Source organism: Ovis aries, chromosome 13, assembly GCF_016772045.2.
Source record: "Ovis aries strain OAR_USU_Benz2616 breed Rambouillet chromosome 13, ARS-UI_Ramb_v3.0, whole genome shotgun sequence".
In the NCBI taxonomy this organism is placed as follows: domain Eukaryota; kingdom Metazoa; phylum Chordata; class Mammalia; order Artiodactyla; family Bovidae; genus Ovis; species Ovis aries.
Window position 1 is genome coordinate 53,479,124 of NC_056066.1, and position 18,153 is coordinate 53,497,276.

The 18,153-nt window shown below is 55.6% G+C and overlaps 2 protein-coding genes across 17 annotated transcripts; one reads left to right on the forward strand and one right to left on the reverse strand.

Annotated features, from left to right (window-relative positions):
- Window positions 1-62: 62 nt before the first annotated feature.
- On the reverse strand, window positions 63-18,030 carry OPRL1 (opioid related nociceptin receptor 1). 16 transcript variants are annotated; one of them, XM_027976904.2, is made up of 5 exons: window positions 16,053-18,030; window positions 8,996-9,047; window positions 7,521-7,784; window positions 2,130-2,485; window positions 63-2,031 (listed from the first exon to the last, which is right to left on the reverse strand). In XM_027976904.2, the coding sequence occupies exons 3-5, from the start codon at window positions 7,751-7,753 to the stop codon at window positions 1,508-1,510; spliced, it is 1,113 nt and encodes a 370-aa protein (XP_027832705.1). In that variant the 5' UTR covers window positions 7,754-7,784; window positions 8,996-9,047; window positions 16,053-18,030; the 3' UTR covers window positions 63-1,507. The 16 variants fall into 16 exon arrangements, with proteins under 16 accessions (XP_027832705.1, XP_042085779.1, XP_027832704.1 ...); XM_042229845.1 differs by lacking the exon at window positions 8,996-9,047 and adding an exon at window positions 9,745-11,128; XM_027976903.2 differs by having other exon boundaries at window positions 8,996-11,128.
- On the forward strand, window positions 13,847-14,718 carry LKAAEAR1 (LKAAEAR motif containing 1). The gene is made up of 3 exons (XM_027976461.3): window positions 13,847-14,261; window positions 14,387-14,509; window positions 14,597-14,718. Exons 1-3 carry the CDS (start codon window positions 13,869-13,871, stop codon window positions 14,654-14,656), a joined length of 576 nt encoding a protein of 191 aa, XP_027832262.1. The 5' UTR covers window positions 13,847-13,868; the 3' UTR covers window positions 14,657-14,718.
- Window positions 18,031-18,153: the final 123 nt, after the last annotated feature.

The following is an 18,153-nucleotide window of genomic DNA, read 5'->3' on the forward strand; positions in this document are numbered from 1 at the left end:
ACCCCAGAAAAGCTACTCCCAAAACCCCCCGCAGGGTCAGAAACACCTTGTGGGCAGAGCACTCTGACTAGCATGCAGGGGTTTATTCTGACCCTCTGTCATGACCCTGGAGACAGTTCAGGGCAGTTTACATGCAGGGTAAATCACACTCTTGGCATGCACAGATACACGGAGACATGTTACACAGGCACAGGCTGACACATCTTTCAGCGTTGGCGAGAAAATGCCACAGTTGTAGTGGCTCTGATCCTCCCAGCCTCTCGCTGCTGGCAGCACAGAGAGGCCCACCCTCCCCAGGAACAACCCCACAGGGCCCAGAACCCCAAAGCACGAGAGGCCAGTCCAGAGTCAACATCTCCCCCTCTCTGCCTCAGGTCACCTGGCCAGCTCTGCAGCTCACCTGGCAGCTGTTTCAGCAGCCAGTCTGCATGGAGAGCCTTTGCCAAGTCACCGACCTACGGGCTTCATCTACAGACCAGGACAGTGCTTCTCTAGGTGGCCATGGTGGGCAGGGTTCCCACACCCAGATAGTCCTTGCAGCCTTGCCCCAGCTGTCCTACCAGCTCTGCATACGAGGCTGTCCTCTGACTGGGCACTGCTTAAGACAAGTTGTAACAGTAGAAAGGTCCTCCGCAGACACCTGGAGGCCTGAAAATGAAGTAGTGGGCAGTCACTGGGGATGCAGAGCACAACCTGGCCCACTACCATCCTTCCAAGGCCACCAGAACAGACAGGGCAGAGGGTTCTGCTGGCTGCACAGCCGCTGACCTCGGATGGAGTCTGAAAGGAGGGATCTGAGGGGGAGGCTGAGGGGAGCCCGGGCACTCCAGAAAGGTCACTGCAGAGCCCTCCCCACTCCCTGGCAGCTGAGACCAGGCACAGGGGCTGCTCCACAAATGACAAAGGCCTGCAGTGGTCCTCCTGGGCACCTCGCACACCTGAACAGCCATGTCTGTAGTGCAGTGGTTCATGTGTTCTGGAGGAAACAGGCTTGCCGAGAAACCTCCAAAGGAAGTTTCAGAACAAGTCCTACTGCCCGGGGACGCCCGCTGGACTCTCCAGGCAGTCGCATGCCTGTCCAGCGGCCCAGAGGAGACACTGCAAGGCTCCGAGCAGACAGCACACAGCGTGAAGGCACATGGGTCTGTACAGCTGCAGTTACACCTCCAGGTGTGTGTCCATCCACAGCAAAATGTTGAGGGAGAGACCAGAAGGGTCCATGAGGCTTGACAATGCCAGCGCACCTCTGGCCAGGCAGTCTCACCAGCTGAGTCCGTGCATCTGCCCCTGCCCTGCACTAGTAGGACCAGGGCCTTGAGGGCGGCCGTACTGCTCTGACCTGTCCCATGATGGCAGCAGACCCTCCGAGGCCACAGGGCAACCCATGGAGGCTGGTAATGCACAGTGACAGTGCGTCAGCCTAGAGAGCGGTGACCTGTGTGAGCTCTGTGTTGGGTGTGGATGGGCTCTGCGGGCTGACAGGCACCATGGGCAGGTCCACGCCTAGTCATGCTGGCCGCGGCACTGTCTCAGAGGTCTTTTGGGCGAGAGCCACGTCTTTGGCAATGCTGCGGACACGGTCAGACACCTGCATCTCCCGTCGCAGGGTTGATGCACAGCAGAACTTCCGGAAGCAGGCTTTGAAGTTTTCATCCAGGAAGGCATAAAGGATGGGGTTGAGGCCACTGTTGACGTAGCCAAGAGCTGTGCAGAAACGCAGGATGGCCACCGCGGTCTCACTGCCCGGCTGGACACCCAACCCTTGGACCAGCACAAAGACCTGGACAGGTGTCCAGCAGCCCACAAACACGGCCACCACCACCAGCACTAGTCGCGTGATGCGCCGCAGGTTCCGGTCCTTCTCCCGGGAGCCTGAGAGCAGGCGGACGCCACGCAGCCGCCGGATCATCAGGCTGTAGCAGATGGAGATGATGAGCACGGGGATGATGAAGGAGAAGAGGAAGATGCAGACGGCAAACACGGGGCCCCAGTAATCCTGTGGGGTGGGGATCTCCACCAGACACTCGATCTCTGCAGGAAGAAGAACGGAGTCAGGGCGAGTGAGCAGGGAGGGAGCCACCCAGAGCCAGGGCAGCAGGGAGCTGGGGGGGAAAGGCCACTGCACTGACCTTCATCCTCAACCTGTGCCGAGCCCATGATGGCAACAGGAACACCGACCACGGAGGCCAGGGCCCAGATGGCCACGTTGACGGCCTGGGCCTTGCTGGATGTCCGGACGTCGAGCGCGCGGATAGGGTGGCAGATGGCCACATAGCGGTCCACACTCATGGCAGTCAGTGTGAAGGTGCTGGTGAACATGTTGTAATAGTCGATGGCAATGACTGTCTTGCACAGGGCATTTCCAAATGGCCAGAAGCCCAGGAGGACATCTGTGCCCTGGAAGGGCAGGGTCAGCAGCACCAAAGTGTCTGCCAGGGCCAGATTAAAGATGTAAATGTTGGTAGCTGTCTTCATCTTGGTGTGTCTGCAGAGAGGACAGGAAAGAAGGCTTCATTTGGCCTGCGAGACCTGGCAGCAAAGGGCAAGGGGCCCTTCTTCTTGGCCATCACAGGGGACAACCACTCTGACCCCTGTCAAAATGTAGTCTCCTGGGCCCAGCTCAATGATATGGAGCCTGGAGGCAAATATTTTAACAAATGTTTCAAGTACTTACAATATACAAAACAGTTCACAACCTAAAGACTGGTCTGCCTTGGAAAAGATGGGTGTGTGGGCAGACCAGTATATGCCTGACCCTGCATGAGAGCAGAGGAAGAACTCATAAAACAAAGAACCTGTCCTCCTCCCTTTTAAGGCTACCCTAAGACCCTTCTTGGACCAAAATGCTGGCCTTCCACCACAAAAGGTTTCCAGGGACTCCAGAATCTGTAAGAGCACACCAAACCAGGCCTCACTGTTGCTTAGCAACTGAGACAGAAAATGGTGACAAGAAGGGGATGGGTGCTAATGGGGTCTGATTGTATCCAAGAACTTGGCACAGGGCTGGGGAAATTGTGGGTGCTTAATATCTGCTGAATGATTTAACAGTTCTGATAGTAGTGATGGTAGTAGTGTTGATGAGGGTGGTAATTACAGTAGTGATGATGATGCTGATGATGGTGGTGGTGATGGTGGTAGTGGTGGTGATGGTGCTGCTGTTGCTGCTACTCTTACTGGTGGCAGTGATGGTGGTGATGGTGGTTGTAATGGTGATGGTGGTGATGGTGGTGGTGCTCCTGCTGCTACTCTTACTGGTGGCAGTGATGGTGGGGGTGATGGTGGTGATGGTGGTGGTGGCAGTGATGGTGGTGATGATGGTGGTAGTGGCAGTGATGGTAGTGATGGCAGTTGTGGTGGTAATAGTGGTTGTAATGGTGATGGTAGTGGTGATGGTGGTGGTAGTGGTAGTGATGGTGGTGGTGCTCCTGCTGCTACTCTTACTGGTGGCAGTGATGGTGGGGACGATGGTGGTGATGGTGCTGGTGGCAGTGATGGTGGTGATGATGCTGATGGTAGCAGTGGTGGTGATGGTGGTGGTGGCAGTGATGCTGGTGATGATGGTGGTGGTGGTGGTGATGGCAGTTGTGGTGGTGATGGTGGTTGTGATGGTGGTGGTAGTGGTGGTGATGGTGCTGCTGCTGCTGCTACTCTTACTGGTGGCAGTGATGGTGGGGGCGATGGTGGTGATGGTGGTGGTGGCAGTGATGGTGGTGATGATGGTGGTAGTGGCGGTGATGGTGGTGATGGTGGTTGTAATGGTGATGGTGGCAGTGATGGTGGGGGCGATGGTGGTGGTAGTGGTGGTAATGGTGGTTGTGGTGGGGATGGCAGTTGTAATGGTGATGGTGGTGGTAGTTAGTGATGGTGGTGGTGGTGCTGCTGCTGCTACTCTTACTGGTGGCAGTGATGGTGGGGGCGATGGTGGTGGTGGTGGTGGTGGCAGTGATGGTGGTGATGATGGTGATGGCAGTTGTAGTGGTGATGGTGGTGGTAATGGTGATGGTGGCAGTGATGGTAGGGGCGATGGTGGTGGTGGTGGTGGTAATGGTAGTTGTGGTGGGGATGGTGGTTGTAATGGTGATGGTGGTGGTAGTGATGGTGGTGGTGCTGCTGCTGCTACTCTTACTGGTGGCAGTGATGGTGGGGGTGACGATGGTGATGGTGGTGGTGGCGGTGATGGTGGTGGTGATGGCAGTTGTGGTGGGGATGGCGGTTGTAATGGTGATGGTGGTGGTAGTGATGGTGGTGGTGCTGCTGCTGCTACTCTTACTGGTGGCAGTGATGGTGGGGGCGACGATGGTGATGGTGGTGGTGGCGGTGATGGTGGTGGTGGTGGTGATGGCAGTTGTGGTGGGGATGGTGGTTGTAATGGTGATGGTGGTGGTAGTGGTAGTGATGGTGGTGGTGGTGCTGCTGCTGCTATTCTTACTGGTGGCAGTGATGGTGGGGGCGATGGTGGTAATGGTGGTAGCAGAGGTAACAATGTTCCATGTCAATTAGGCTACCGTGAAGGAATCTGGGGTTTAGTTCTGCATCTTAGACAGGGATTAAGAATAATCCCAAAGAGGCCTTAATTATGACAGAATAACAATGATAATGATGATGGCACATGCCTGTGCCAAGTTCTTCATTTGAGTTTTATCTCATTTAAGATTTCAAAACTGCTAGTCTGATGCCCACTCTGTACATGAGGCTATTCAGGCTCAGAGGATCTAAATGGCCTTCTCAATGCCATAGAGCTGACAAAAGGAAAAGTGGGTCAAAAGAACTAGGAGAGAAGCCACAGACAGGAGAAAAGATTTGCCAAAAACACATCTGATACAGGACTGCTAATACTCAACAATAAGAGGCAACCTGGTTAAAAAATGGCCCAAACACCTTAACAGAACCTCACCAAAGAATATAAGCACATGAAAATAAGCACATGAAAAAATGCTCCACCACATATGTAATCAAAAAAATAGGAATTAAAACAACAATGAGATACCACCACATACCTATTAGAATGACCAGCATTTGGAGCTCTGACCCACTAAATGCTGGTGAGGACATGAAACAGTACAGCCACTTTGAAAGACAACTGGTAATTTCTTACAAAGCAGACTCTTTCCATAAGGTGCAGCATCACCTACCCTGTGGTATTTACACAAAGGAGTTGAAAACACACCCAAATAAAAACCTACTTATGGATTTTCACAGCAGCATAATTCCTAGTTGCCAAAACTTGGAAGCAACCAAGATGTCCTCCAGTAGGTGGATGGATAAATAAGCTGTGGCTTATCCAGAAAATGGAATATTATTCAGCAATAAAATGAAATGAGCTATCAAGCCATGAAAAAGCATGGAAGAAACTTACATGCATGTTGCTAAATGAAAAAAAGCCAATCTTAAGAGGCTACAGACTGCATGATGCCAACATTCTGGAAAAGGCAAAACTATGGAGAGAGTAAAAAGATCAGTGTTTGCCAGGGGTTGGGAGGTAGCAAAGCTGAGGAGGATTTTTAGGGTAATGATACTATTTGGCATGATACTATAACTGTAGATGAGTGTGCAAGCTCAGTCGTATTCAACTCTTTGTGACCCTGTGGACTATAGCCCACCAAGCTCCTCTGTTTGTAGGGTTTTCCAGGCAAGAATACTGGAGTGGGTTGCCATTTCCTTCTCCAGGGGATCTTCCCAACCCAGGGATCAAACCCACACCTCCTACATCTCCTACATTGGCAGGCAGGTTCTTTTACCACTAAGTCACCTGAGAAGCCCCATAATTGTAGATACATGTCATTATGTGTTTGTCCAAACCCACAGCAGGTATAACACAAAGAGGGAAACCTAATGCAAACTATGAATCTGGGGGGATTATGATGTGTTGATGTAGGTTCATCAGTTGTGAAAATGTCCTATTCTGGGAGGGATGTTGATAATGGGGGAGATTAGGCCTGGGGACCTGACGGCAGGTACTATATGGGAAACCTCTGTACTTTCTGCTCAATTTTGCTGTGAACCTAAACTATTCTAAAAAATTGCCTTTAAAAAAGAGCAGGGGCAGGCTTCCCTGGTGGCTCAGTGGTAAAGAATCCACCTGTCAATACAGGAGACACAGGTTCAATCTCTGATCAGGGAAGATTCCACATGCCACGGAGCAACTAACCCTTGCACCACAACTGTTGAGCCTGTGCTCTAGAGCCCAGGAGTTGCAACGACTGAGCTGTGCACTGCAACTACTGAAGCCCGCGCGCCCTGGAGCTCATACTCCACAACAAGAGAAGCCTCTGCAATGAGAAGCTCATGCTCCACAACTAGAGAGTAGCCCCCACTTGCTGCAACCAGAGAAAAAAGTGCATGCAGCAACAAAGACCCAGTACCACTAAACAAATACAATTTTAAAAAGAAGGGACAAACCCACCCCCAGGTGCCACATTCACCCACAGCAAACCCTCCAGCCACAAGAGGCACGTGAGTCTGGTACCATGGTCTCAGCAATGAGGGAGGGGCAGCTGCTCCTCGCAGGTCTGTGTCTGAGTACACAAGTGATACACACCAGCACATACAAACGTACAAGGGCATGCTCAAACACATGCATACATATAGACACAGACACAAGGGCATGTGTACATGCACTGTGCAGCACACTCACCTGTGCACACACGCATGTATTCATGCTCATTCATGCCCATGCTCACACAAACGTGTGTGCTCACATGTACTGTGGCCATTCACACAGATGCATGTACAAGGTGCAGTACACACTGAGTATGCACACACCCAGATGTGCACACACTCATGCATGTATTCATGAACACTCACATGCTCACACATGCGTGTACATATATGCACAGACATACACATGTGTGACCCCATGCAGTCCCAATGCCATCCCCACACATTGTTCCCACCCTGTCCCCACACTCTCCCCATGCCCTTACCACTCCAGTTCCCCATGCTGTGCTCTCACGCTGTCTCAGCCATCCTTCCACACTGCCCCCTATGGTGTCCCCTAGTAGCTTGGCTGTCACTCTTGACCCCACGAGCATTCCCATTCTGAGCACCAGCAAATGCTGGAACCAGCCCAGACACCAGCAGTAAACTCAGCCCTGAAGCTGGAGGAAGGGTCTTTGTGCACCTCCCTGGCATGGGCCCTGGACCACACCGACAAGAGCTGCCTCCTGGGATCACTGGGGGGCCCATGAGATACTTGTGCAGCCACCTGGCCAGGAGCCTGGCCCATGGCTAAGACCTGGAAGTCATCTCTCAGGAGTCAGGGTGACATGCCATCTGGGGCAGAGTGGCACCTCCTCCCACACCGACTACCCCCTCCCCCAGTCAGGTGCCCCCACCCTGAGGAACTTAGCACTCAGGGCCTAAGGACTGACCCTGCCCAGTGACAGGGTGACCAGGAACTGAAGGGGGAGGGGCAGAGCCCCCCTGCCAAATCCACCCAGGGCAGGCCCTTCTCCATGCCCCTTGCAGCTGCCTAGGACTCACCTGCAAGAAACTTGGGAGAGGGGGGACACCCAGCTTACCTGAGGATGACGTACATGACGAGGCAGTTTCCCAACAGCCCCCCGATGCACACAGCCAGGTAGAGCCCCACAATGGTGACCTTGAGCCCAAGGGGCAAGAAGGCGCCGTGGCTGGTATTGAGCAGCAGGTGGGGGGGCAGCAGGCTGTGGTTGGCGCTCAGGAGAGACAGGTTGCCCTGCAGGTGCTCCTGGTAGAGGACCTCCCAGAACGGGGCAGGGAAGAGGGACTCCATGCCAACACCCCGCACAAAAAGCCCACAGTCCCTGGGAAAGCACAGGGACATGTGAGCACAGCACCCCACACCTACCCAGCCCCAGGCCACAGACATGGAGATACACGTATGTGCACACACAGATGTGCGTGCACACACACACAGTAGCAGCTGGAGACATGCAAACACAGGCGACATGTGCACACTCAGGGACACAGTCTCAGCTGGCCTGCGGTTCTCTCATGGTGTGCGTGGAGGCGGTTACACCAGGGACAAATGTCCACGCACAGGGGCTCACGGACACATAGCGCACACACACACAAACCCACCCTCATGCACATGCAGGCACAAAAGCAACAAAGACACACCCAGAAACACCTGGAACACAGAACACAGGGCAACCAGTGCAGGGCTCCACCCGTCCCTCCCCAACCCTGCCTGGGAGCCACAGCCACCTTGGGTCCCCTCCACACCATCCCTCAGCGGCTCAGCCTTACCTCGGTAACCTCCGTGGAAGTTGGGACCCCAGAGACCCTGACTCCCTTGGCCAACAGCAGAGCAGGGCTCGGAGCGCCTGCCTGACTCAGCCCTGGGTCCGGATGGGGCTGCGGCTGCCGCACAGTGGCAGCTGCTCCTGCTCCTTCTCAGACGCCAGACCAGACGCAGCAGCCTGGTGCGGAGCTGGGGGAGGGGAGGAGGCTGCAGCTCCACAGCGGGAGGGGCCGTGCAGGCTGGAGGAGGGGGCCCCAGGCTGGAGGAGGACAGATGCGAGGGCCAGGGTACACCCTCAGAGATGAACAGACCAGGCGTGGACACACGGACACAAGAATACAGCTGCGCACAGGAACGCAGACACATGGATGCACACACACACACAAAGACACACAGGGACTTGGGACAGACACACAAGGACACACAGAAACATACAAAAACATGGAACAGAGACTCAGGGGGACAGACACAGACAGACAGACATGGAGTCTTGTCTCACATAGAGACAGGGCCTTGCATGGACTTTGACCTGCCCTGGCTAGAGTTCGGTGCCCCTCAGCTAGGCTCCCAGGGCTGGTGAGCCAGAGTGGGCTAGCAGGTGGGTGGATACATGGCAGGGCCCCTGTCAGCCAGCCCCTAGCAGATCAGAACCTCATAAACAAGCAGGTTGTGTGACTGTACAGTGCGCCCCTGGGCCTCCTGTGTGCCAAGCCCATCATGAACACAAGCTCGTCCATCCCCACTACCCCTGACCATTGCTTTCAGCATTACCTTTGTGCCCACAAGAGAAGTAAGCCTCAGCTTCTCAGCAGTATGAAGCGACCTGTCGAAGTGGCAGAGACAGGGTTCAAATCCAGGTCTGTCTGCCACTTGGAGACCCACCAAGGGTAACTCTGCCACAGCTGAGTCCCAGAGAAACATTTGGGCGTCATTCCCTCACAGCCTGGGCCCCCAGCACCCACACCACTGAACATGCCTTCTTCCCAGCACTGGGGTTACATGTCATACAGGTGACCCATGAGCAGAATTGCCAGCCCTACCCAATCATGGGGTCATTCTTCCTACCCAGGCTCTGCCCACACAACCCAGACCCTGCTTGGAGCATGTATCTCCAAGGATGGGGACCTGGTTGCTAGGCAACTGGCAGCAACGTTGCTAGGATACCTGGTGAATCAGGAGAGGACAGAGCAGACAGATACCCTAGGATTCAGCATCCCAAGCTGTCCCGGGATTTCTCTCTGGATCTTCACTGCAGTCAACTCAGGGACACGTGCAGAGACACAGGGCACAACCACAAAGGCAATCAGGACACAATGACTCACAAACACACACAAAGATGCCCATACAGGCACCCGGGGAAATGCACAAACACAGCTACGTGCTCAGAGATGCACAGACATCTCTGACCCACAAATACATGGGCCACAGCCATGCAAACCCACACCAGGATGCATGTGAGGCACATGGTAGACATGGAAGAAGCAGCAGATCAAGGCCTCAGACACCCCCGGGACACATACATGCATCACATTCTCCAGGTGAAGCTTGAAGCCCTTGGGAGCCTGGCAGGGCAGGAAGCCAGGGGGGCTCAGCCTCCTGCAGCCTCCCCAACTGAACTGGACTCCCCAAGGTCTGAGCAGCCAATACCCTCCCACCCCCCACTGTCTGGGCCCACTTGGCCGCCAGCTTCTGGAGATGCATTTCCTAATGGCCTTCAGCATGAGGTAGGGGTTGAGCTAGAAGGTTGCTGTGAGGCTGAATGTGAGTTCTGGTCTGGACAGACCTCCCAGGAAGGCGAATCAGATGGAAAAAGCACAGAGGGTAGTTGCAGGCTGACATCCGGCCCCACACAGGGCAGTCTCAGTCCAAGGACAGGGTGGTGGGTGGCCAGGCTGGGGTGCTGATGACATCCTCTGGAGATGGCAGCCCCCCAGCGCTGGACTCTGGAGTGTTCTCACAAAGGGGGCTGGCCCAGGAAATGGCCTTGTCTTTCTGGACCCCTGCAGAGCCAGGATGAGACACAAAATGCATGTGTCATAGGTGGGGCAGCAGGGAACACATGTGAGCATTTGCATCAAAGCAAGACAACCCCAAACACACACACCACACGCAGGCAAAACAAAACACACAGGGGCACCAGGGACAGCCCAAGACACACAACTTCCACAAATGACAGCACCGATGTCCACAAATGCAGTGACAGCCTGACCAGGGTTGCACTTGGAGGTCACAGGCATTTGGGGCAAGACACAGGTCCCAAAGTGCCGTTGACACCCACAACACCTCACTCTTGCACCAGGGACCCAGGCCCATCAACGCCAGATGGCACAGTGGCTGCTGCCCCTTGGTCCCCACATGTCTCACCACCCCTGAGCAGGGCACAGGAATCAAAGCACAGTTGCTGGCAGCCTCCAGGGAATTCAGCCATCCCCAGGGAATTCAGTCACCAGACTAATTGTGCTGTTACAAGGTAAAAGGATTTTCATGATTCTGGGCTTCTTCATCAAATATTACTTTTTCCTTGTGATCTTAACTTCTTAATATTTACATACAGTGACAGAGAATTGTAGGTTTGCAATATCATGTTTAATATTGCAGCCATTTAATAATACTTATTAATATTGTTTTGAAGTTTTATTTTCAGGCCTTGGCATTTGATCAGCATGCCCTTAGATCTCAGCATTTCCATCTGCCCTTGACAAACACAAGACCTGGACACAGAAACAAGCAGGAGATGTGGCAAGGTATCTCACAGTGGCTGGCCCAGACAGTGAGAGCACCTCCCATCCCAGGAGAGTGGGGAAGATGGTGGAGAAGCAGGAAGAAGCTCCACTCAGGAATGCGAGCTCTGCCAGCATCGGGCCCCCTCAGGAATCAGAAGGAGAGTGTCAAAGGTTCTCAGTCCTACAAAAACAGAGGGAATCCCTTCTTGCAGAAGACTGTGCCCATTCTCCACACCCCACATCCACACCAAAACTCCCACTCCTACAAGCCTCTTCCCCCTGCAGCACCCTGGCCTGGACCCAGGGAAGCTGAGAAGAGGGCCCAGACTTCTGGCTCAGAGAACTCCCTCCTGGGGGAGCACCAAGTAAGGGCTAGAGGTGGTCCCAGCCTGGGTTTCATATATCCAGGAGGCCTGCCTGAAGGAGGCAGCCTGCTAGGTCAGCCTGCCTAAGCCCTCACTGCTTCTTCTGGAGTCCAGAGACATTCGTCTTCAAAAGCCACCAGGTGTAGAGTCACGGATGTAGAAAACCAACTTGTGGTTACCAGGGAATAAGGGGGGGAAGAGGGGATAAATTGTCATTGGGAGTGACATGTACACACTACTTTAGAGAAAAAAGCCGGTATATGTATATGTATAACTGATTCACTTTGCTGCACACCTGAAACTAACACAACACTAAGTCAAGTACACCCTAACACAAATTTTTTTTAAAAAAAGCAGCAGCCCCCAGGTAAAGCTGAATCCCAAGGCCTAGTGTGTTTGTGTTAGTCGCTTAGTCCTGTCTGACTCTTTGTGACCCCACGGACTGTAGCCCACCAGGCTCCTCTGTCCATGGAATTCTCCAGGCAAGAATACTGGAGTGGGCTGCCATTTTCTTCTTCAGGGGATCTTCCCAACCCAGGGATCGAACCCAGGTTTCCTGCATTGCAAGCAGATTCTTTACCATCTGAGCCACCAGGGAAGCCCTATCCTAAAGGAACCAGCCCAGCAGCAGGAAGGGGAAGGTCCCAGGGACAGCTTCTCATAACTTGGGGATGGGAAGGATGGACTGTTCCATGCAGCTTCAGGAAGGGGGTGGATGGCATGCCAGCTCTGGAGATATGGGGCTACCAAATCAGAGTTTACCCTCTCACCGGAAGCCAGAGCAAACTTTCAAAAAAACAATGGGAACGATCAACAGCCTCCTTCCAAAAGGCCAGAACCCCAACTGAGACCAACCCCCCAAAGCCAAGACAGTCCCTCTCCTCAGGGGCTCAGGTCATGAGCTCTCAAAAGAGCACCATCCACGGGCCCAAGTAGACAACCAGGAATGAAAGGGAGAGCCATGTCAGCACTGTGGGAACCACCAAAACATGAACAAATTATGGACCTAATGCACTAATTCTGGCCTAACATAAACTGGAATGAGTCCATGGATTAATGAATCTGGAATAAACTGATGAGTACATGAACAAATTAAAGAATCAAATTAAGTGAATCAGTTATAAAGTATTATGAAACTCATAAATGCATAGATAACAGGAATCTAGGAGCCAGGACCCAGAGATTCAGGGTTCATCAAAGCCTGAGTCTTCGTCTTAGACCCCTAGACCCCAAACTTGCCTGGGGAGAGGGGAGAACCCCGTGTTCTGCTGTGGAAGGCCTCTAGGGCCATGCAGAGGGGAAAGGGGCTCAACTTGGAAGGCCTCCTGAGAGCTGTGCCCCTTATCCCCCAAACTGCCCAGCAGACAGCTCTCTAGCCAGGAAGCTGAGCCCACAGCCCGTGGAAGAGCGCCTCTGGGGCTCCTCGGAAAACAAAGAGCCCGCACTCTGGAAAAGCTGTGGTCATCTCCCCCAGGTTCCTTACAGCTGGGAAGTCCCTCGGCCCAGGTGTCCAGGGCATCTTCGCTCTTGGACCAAAGCTGTAACTGCGTGCCTTCTGAGGGGTCGCCCCGCCCCCGCTGGCATGGGGGAGGGGCGGGTCTCCTGGTTACCGAGCAACCGCGTCAACAAGTTCCCGAGAGTCCGGGCTGAGTTGGAGGTTCAGATCCGAGAAGGTGGAAAGTATGGGGTGTGGGGACGGGATGCAAGGGCAAGGGGGCACTCCACTGCCCGCTGCTAAGGATGGGGTGAGGGAGGGAGCGGCCGTCACCCTCTGTCCCAGTGTGGGCCGGGAGCTGGCCTGGGGTCTGTGGGATGGGCTGGGTGAGGAAAGGAGCCCTGCAGGGACTTTCTGGGTGTTTCCCTTTCCCACCTCGTGGGCCCTCCCTCCCCACCCCCTATCTCTTCCCTGGGCTCCACTCTCCTTTACCCCACCTAGACCCAGAGGGGACAGACTGGGAGGATGGCATCTCCCCCACAGCAAGCCAGCTGTCCATTGGACTCTGAGCCTCCACCGCACACAAGTGAGACCTCCCACAGACAAGCTGACCTACATAATAAAATCAAACACACACACACACACACACACACACACATCTCCCAGAAAAGCATGAGTCGTCTGCTCAGATACAGACGACAACCTATATCTCCAGTCAGATGGGCCTAAGGCCAATGCAGGTGGTGGGACTAAACACAAAGAGGGTCCCTACATGGGGAGTGTCCACCAAACCTCACCCAGAGCAGTCTCAAGCAGTCTCCACCCCTGGTCAGTGCTTGAGGTCAACTCAGGGGTCTCAGCCTTTTCTCAGTGGACAGAGAAACAGCCCGAAGGGAGTGGATCAGAAAGTTCTAGCAAACTGCCGGAGTGAGTAGGAAGGCTGAGCTGACTGGGACGAGTGCGAAGTTGGGGTAAAGGTGCAGAGATCAGAGGTCCAGGCCCTAAAGTGGGTTCCGCAGGGTCCAGAGGGGCCGGAGCTGGGCACCAAAGGTGGGCCCAGGTCAGGCCAAAGGGGCAGGCGGCAAGGGCTGGATGTTGTCTTCCCTCCACAAGGCTCGAGGATGCAGCCGGAGCCAGGGAAGGAGACCGGGAGGAGGGGCCCGCGGGAGCGAGCGAACAAGGGCGCGCAGGGAGCAGGGGCCGGCGTGGGGCGCGGCCAGGTGGAGCGCCCCAAGCCCGGCTGGGCCCTCACGCTTGAGGGGCTGGCGGCCATGAGGCCCGCGCAGCGCCACAGCCACCTGCTCTTCGGCGACCTGCTTGAGGACGTGGGCGCGGCCACCTGCCTCTTCCCGTGCGAGTCAGCAGAGGTGGGGTACCGCATGCCAGACTCGCGTGCGTGGACGCTGCCGCTCGAGCCACCCGCGCAGCGCCAGGACCGGCTCCTCGGCGTCCTGAAGGCCGCCGAGGCCCGCGGCCGTGTCCGCGCGCTCCGGCTGCGCTACGCCCGCATGCGGGTGAGGCAGGGACTGGGCCTGGGCGGGGGTACTGCCTGGACGGGAGCGCTACAGGCCAGGCGGGGCACCCGTTGTCGCTAAGGCTCCGCAACAGCCCGGCCCCGACCCCGATCCCGATCCCGCAGGCGGAGGAGATCTCGCTCCTCATTCAGCGCGAAAGGTCCGCGCGCGCCGCCATCCGGCTGGAGCTGTTCCTACCGCCGCAGCTGAAGCCCACGAGGATCCCAGACCCCCTGGACCGGCAAGAGGTGCCCGCGAGCCCGGGAAGGGGCGGGAGGCAAGGCCCGCCCGCCCGCCTCCCCGCACACCGGGCCCAAGCCCTTCTTCCCCCGCAGAGGAGGCGCGTGGAGACCATCCTGGAGGAGAAAGTCCACGGCAGCATCTTCCCGCGTTGACAGAGACCCCACAGCGCAAAACCGCCCCCCACCCTCCTACATAAAGTCTCATTTCCCAACCACCCCCTGGTCTCTACGTTTCCCCTCTCTAAGTTCCCTGGCGGAGGGAAGGGGTTAGGATGGATGCTGGGTCTCCCACATCCTATGTCACGGGACATAAGGGTACACAGGGTGCGGCTCCTCTAACAAAGTGGAAAGATGCAAGTTGGCGGACATCAGATTAACCCCCTAAATCCCATGCTGCTCCCAGCAGGCAACCTGGTGCTCTGTGCATTCGTGGGGGTCTCCAGTCTGGCTGTGCCAGGAAGAAGAGCCTGGCTGAGCAAGAGTTGCAACCCCAGAAGTGAAGGCAACCTCAGGGAGAAAGCAAGACTCCTAGACCACAGGCCATTCCATCAGAGGGTCAGAGAGGAAGCTGACGTTCTGGGAAGGAGAGTGACTGCAAGAACCAACGCTGACCTTTAGGCAAGAGCCAACGCTGGCCTTTGGACAGTCAGCTCTGTCTAGGAGGGTCTTCAGAAGACAGGGAGACTGGGGAAGGGGAGATCTCTTAAGGCAGACCTCTGCTTCTTTTTGTAGAGTCACTCAGTCATGTCAGACTCTTTGCAACCCTGTGGACTGAAGCACGCCAGGCTCCTCTGTCCTCCACCATCTCCATGAGTTTGCTCAAATTCATGTCCATTGAGTCACCCAGACAGAAAATCACCCTCCGTTTTCCTTTCCATCCTGAGAGTCCCTCTTTGCCCCTTTGATTCCCCCTTACTGGAACACACACACATACAGAGGACAGGAAGGACACCACCCCGTCCCACTCTGACAAACCCATATCCTGCAAAACCTCTGGATTCCAAAGAACATCCTTAGTTTCTGGACAGATTTCCCCTTCAAGAATTTACTTTTCTCCCCAACACAGACTCTTTGCAGAGCCTGGGATTTCTCTTAGCCAGCTCTCCTTTATCCTCCCTCTCAGCAGTCCAGCGGGTTATCACAGAGGTGGGGATCTCACACAAGGCCATCCCCTGCCAGGAGACTCCAGCAGAGTCACCAACCTGCAGCAGAGAACTGGTCTTAGAGGGGTGCATCCTCTACCAACAGAGGCCAGAGCTGGGGTCAGCAAGGAGTCCTGTTCGATGGCAGCCACTGCCCTCCCTGACCGGGCTCAGGATGGGGACCAGAACCCTCTGTGTCCCCAGCAAGCCCTAACCCCACACAGGACACTTGGCCAGTTCTGAGCTGTTGCACCCTTGGCCTTGATCCAAGCCAGAACTGTGTGTGGAGCTGAAGTCTGGAAGCTCCAGGAGAGAGGAGGGACCTCTCTACAGGTGGGTAGGCAGAGAGAATAAGGAACAAGGGAGAGAGGGTGACTTGGGCATGGGACAGAGCAACAGCCACTTACCTGCTGACACGTGCAAGATGCCAGCTGGCCCTGGCTCCCCTGGTTAAGCTCCCTGCATCTGAACCCCAGCATTCCATCTCTGGGGGAAGCGCCAAGCACTGGAATGATTTCATCTGTTTAGTCAAAGCACATTTTACTTCATCATTCCTCTGAGCCTCCATTTCTTTATCTTTAAAAAGGAACCCTTAATGACCTCACATGGCATCACGGCCCCAGGTGAGTGCTCTGTAAGAGAGGGGTCACTCTAAACAGGCAGGCACTGAAGGGCAGAGGACGAGAGAGGTGCACACAGCCCTGAGGAGCCGTCCAGGTGAAGGCTCCACCCTTCACCTTGAGCTCTGCACCAGGTGGGGGCTGGGATGGGGGTAAATTTGATCACCCCACCATGAAGGCAGCCTTGGTCCGGAGAGAATAACTGGGAAAGTAGCCGAGGACATTGCTGCAGGGCCTGGAGGAGGCTTCTGCTACGAGAAAGCAAAGCATGCAAGCCACAACCCAATGACTGGAGGCTATAAGGGATTGGGATGGGAGGCGAGGCGTCCCCAGGGCTGGGAGCTCATGCTCTAGACAGAGGGTCCTGGGTCCAAATCCCACCCCCAGTGTTACCCCAGGAGAGACATACGCCTACCCCCACCACATCCAGCTGCCCCACACATCTCAGGATGCAGGTGGAGATGCCATGTCAAGCATCACAGCATGAGCATGGCTGTTTGGCCTGGACTAAGTGTTGGCCCATCTTTGAAGGCCTTACCTCCTGGGACAGTTATCTAGGCTATATAAGAAGCAGCCACCTCCCATCTGGGTAGGCTTCTGGCCTCTGCTCCAGCCCAACCAGCCTGTCAACATGACAGCCAAGTCCTCCAAGGACACAGCATAAGAGGCCCCCCAGCCTTCGGGGCCTCTCCCTCCTCTCTGGCCTTGGCCTGCACTCTCTCCAGCTCAGCTCAGCTCTCTGCTGGCTCCAGTTTTATCCTTTGCCAAGCAAGATGCAGGTCTGAAACACCCGCTCTCTGCTCTGTGGTTCTCCTTAGCCCTCCTCACCTCTCACCCAGTCTGCAAGTCCATTTCTTGTCTGCTCTATGGCTGGTCTGTTCTGCCCACTGCCAGGTCCCAAGGCTGACATGTAGAGAACACCCAGACATTTGCAGGATGAAGACAGTATGTAAATTCTCCCCTTCCCTTTATATCCCCAAGAGCGCTGAAAAACGCGAGCATATACAACTTTGTGCAACTGGAAGGCATTTTGTGAGCAGGCCCAGGGACCAAGGGACATGAGCTGTACACACTCTGAGGCCAGGGGACTCAGACACTCTGCAGACCACTTTCAGAGCAGGGTCGGGGCCGTCCAAATACGGGCCCAAAGCATGCTGGGATAAGGAATTTAACTCACATCTGTACCGAGTCATAAAATACGAGATTTGGCCAAAGAGAAGAGTCAGGCATTCCTGGCAAAGGGGAGAGTGTGGCTTTAAACTTTAGAACATTTTGGGGCAACTGGAAGGGTTGAAAGGGACTCAGCCGGCCACGCGGACAGGGACTTTGGCGACCCCGGATATAAGAACCATTGCCCACCCCTCACCCCGCCCCAGTGGCGCCGCAGCCCAGGAACCGCCTTCCTTGGGAAGGCCCTACAGCACGGTGACTGACAGCACGCCCTTGACCGCGTTTCACAGCTAAGGATACTCCGTGCCAGAGCCTAGGGACGGCTCGGGAGTGACCACGGGGTCCAGTCCTTTCCAGCCGCCTCTCCCTTCCTCAAGAGGGGCAAGCAGCCCACGGAGTCGCCCCCTTCCACCCCCCTACCCCTGTAACGGCAACGCTGGACTGGCCCCGCCGAGAAGAGCTGGAGGCACGGCCACACCCCCAGCTGCCGCAGTACCACTTCAGCCGCTCCGGGAGCCAGAGGCCCCAGCATCAGCACCTCATCTCCACGGGCCACTCAGCGACAATGGGGACCCAGACGCCGCGCGCGAGCGGTGGGGAGGGGGCGGGTGGGGCGCGGAGCCGGCAGAGCTCGGGGCGGGGCGCGCCGGGCGGGGCGGGCCGGGCCGGGCACCTCCCCGCGCGAGGAAGTCCCGGCCCCGCGCTTTGGGGAAGTGCG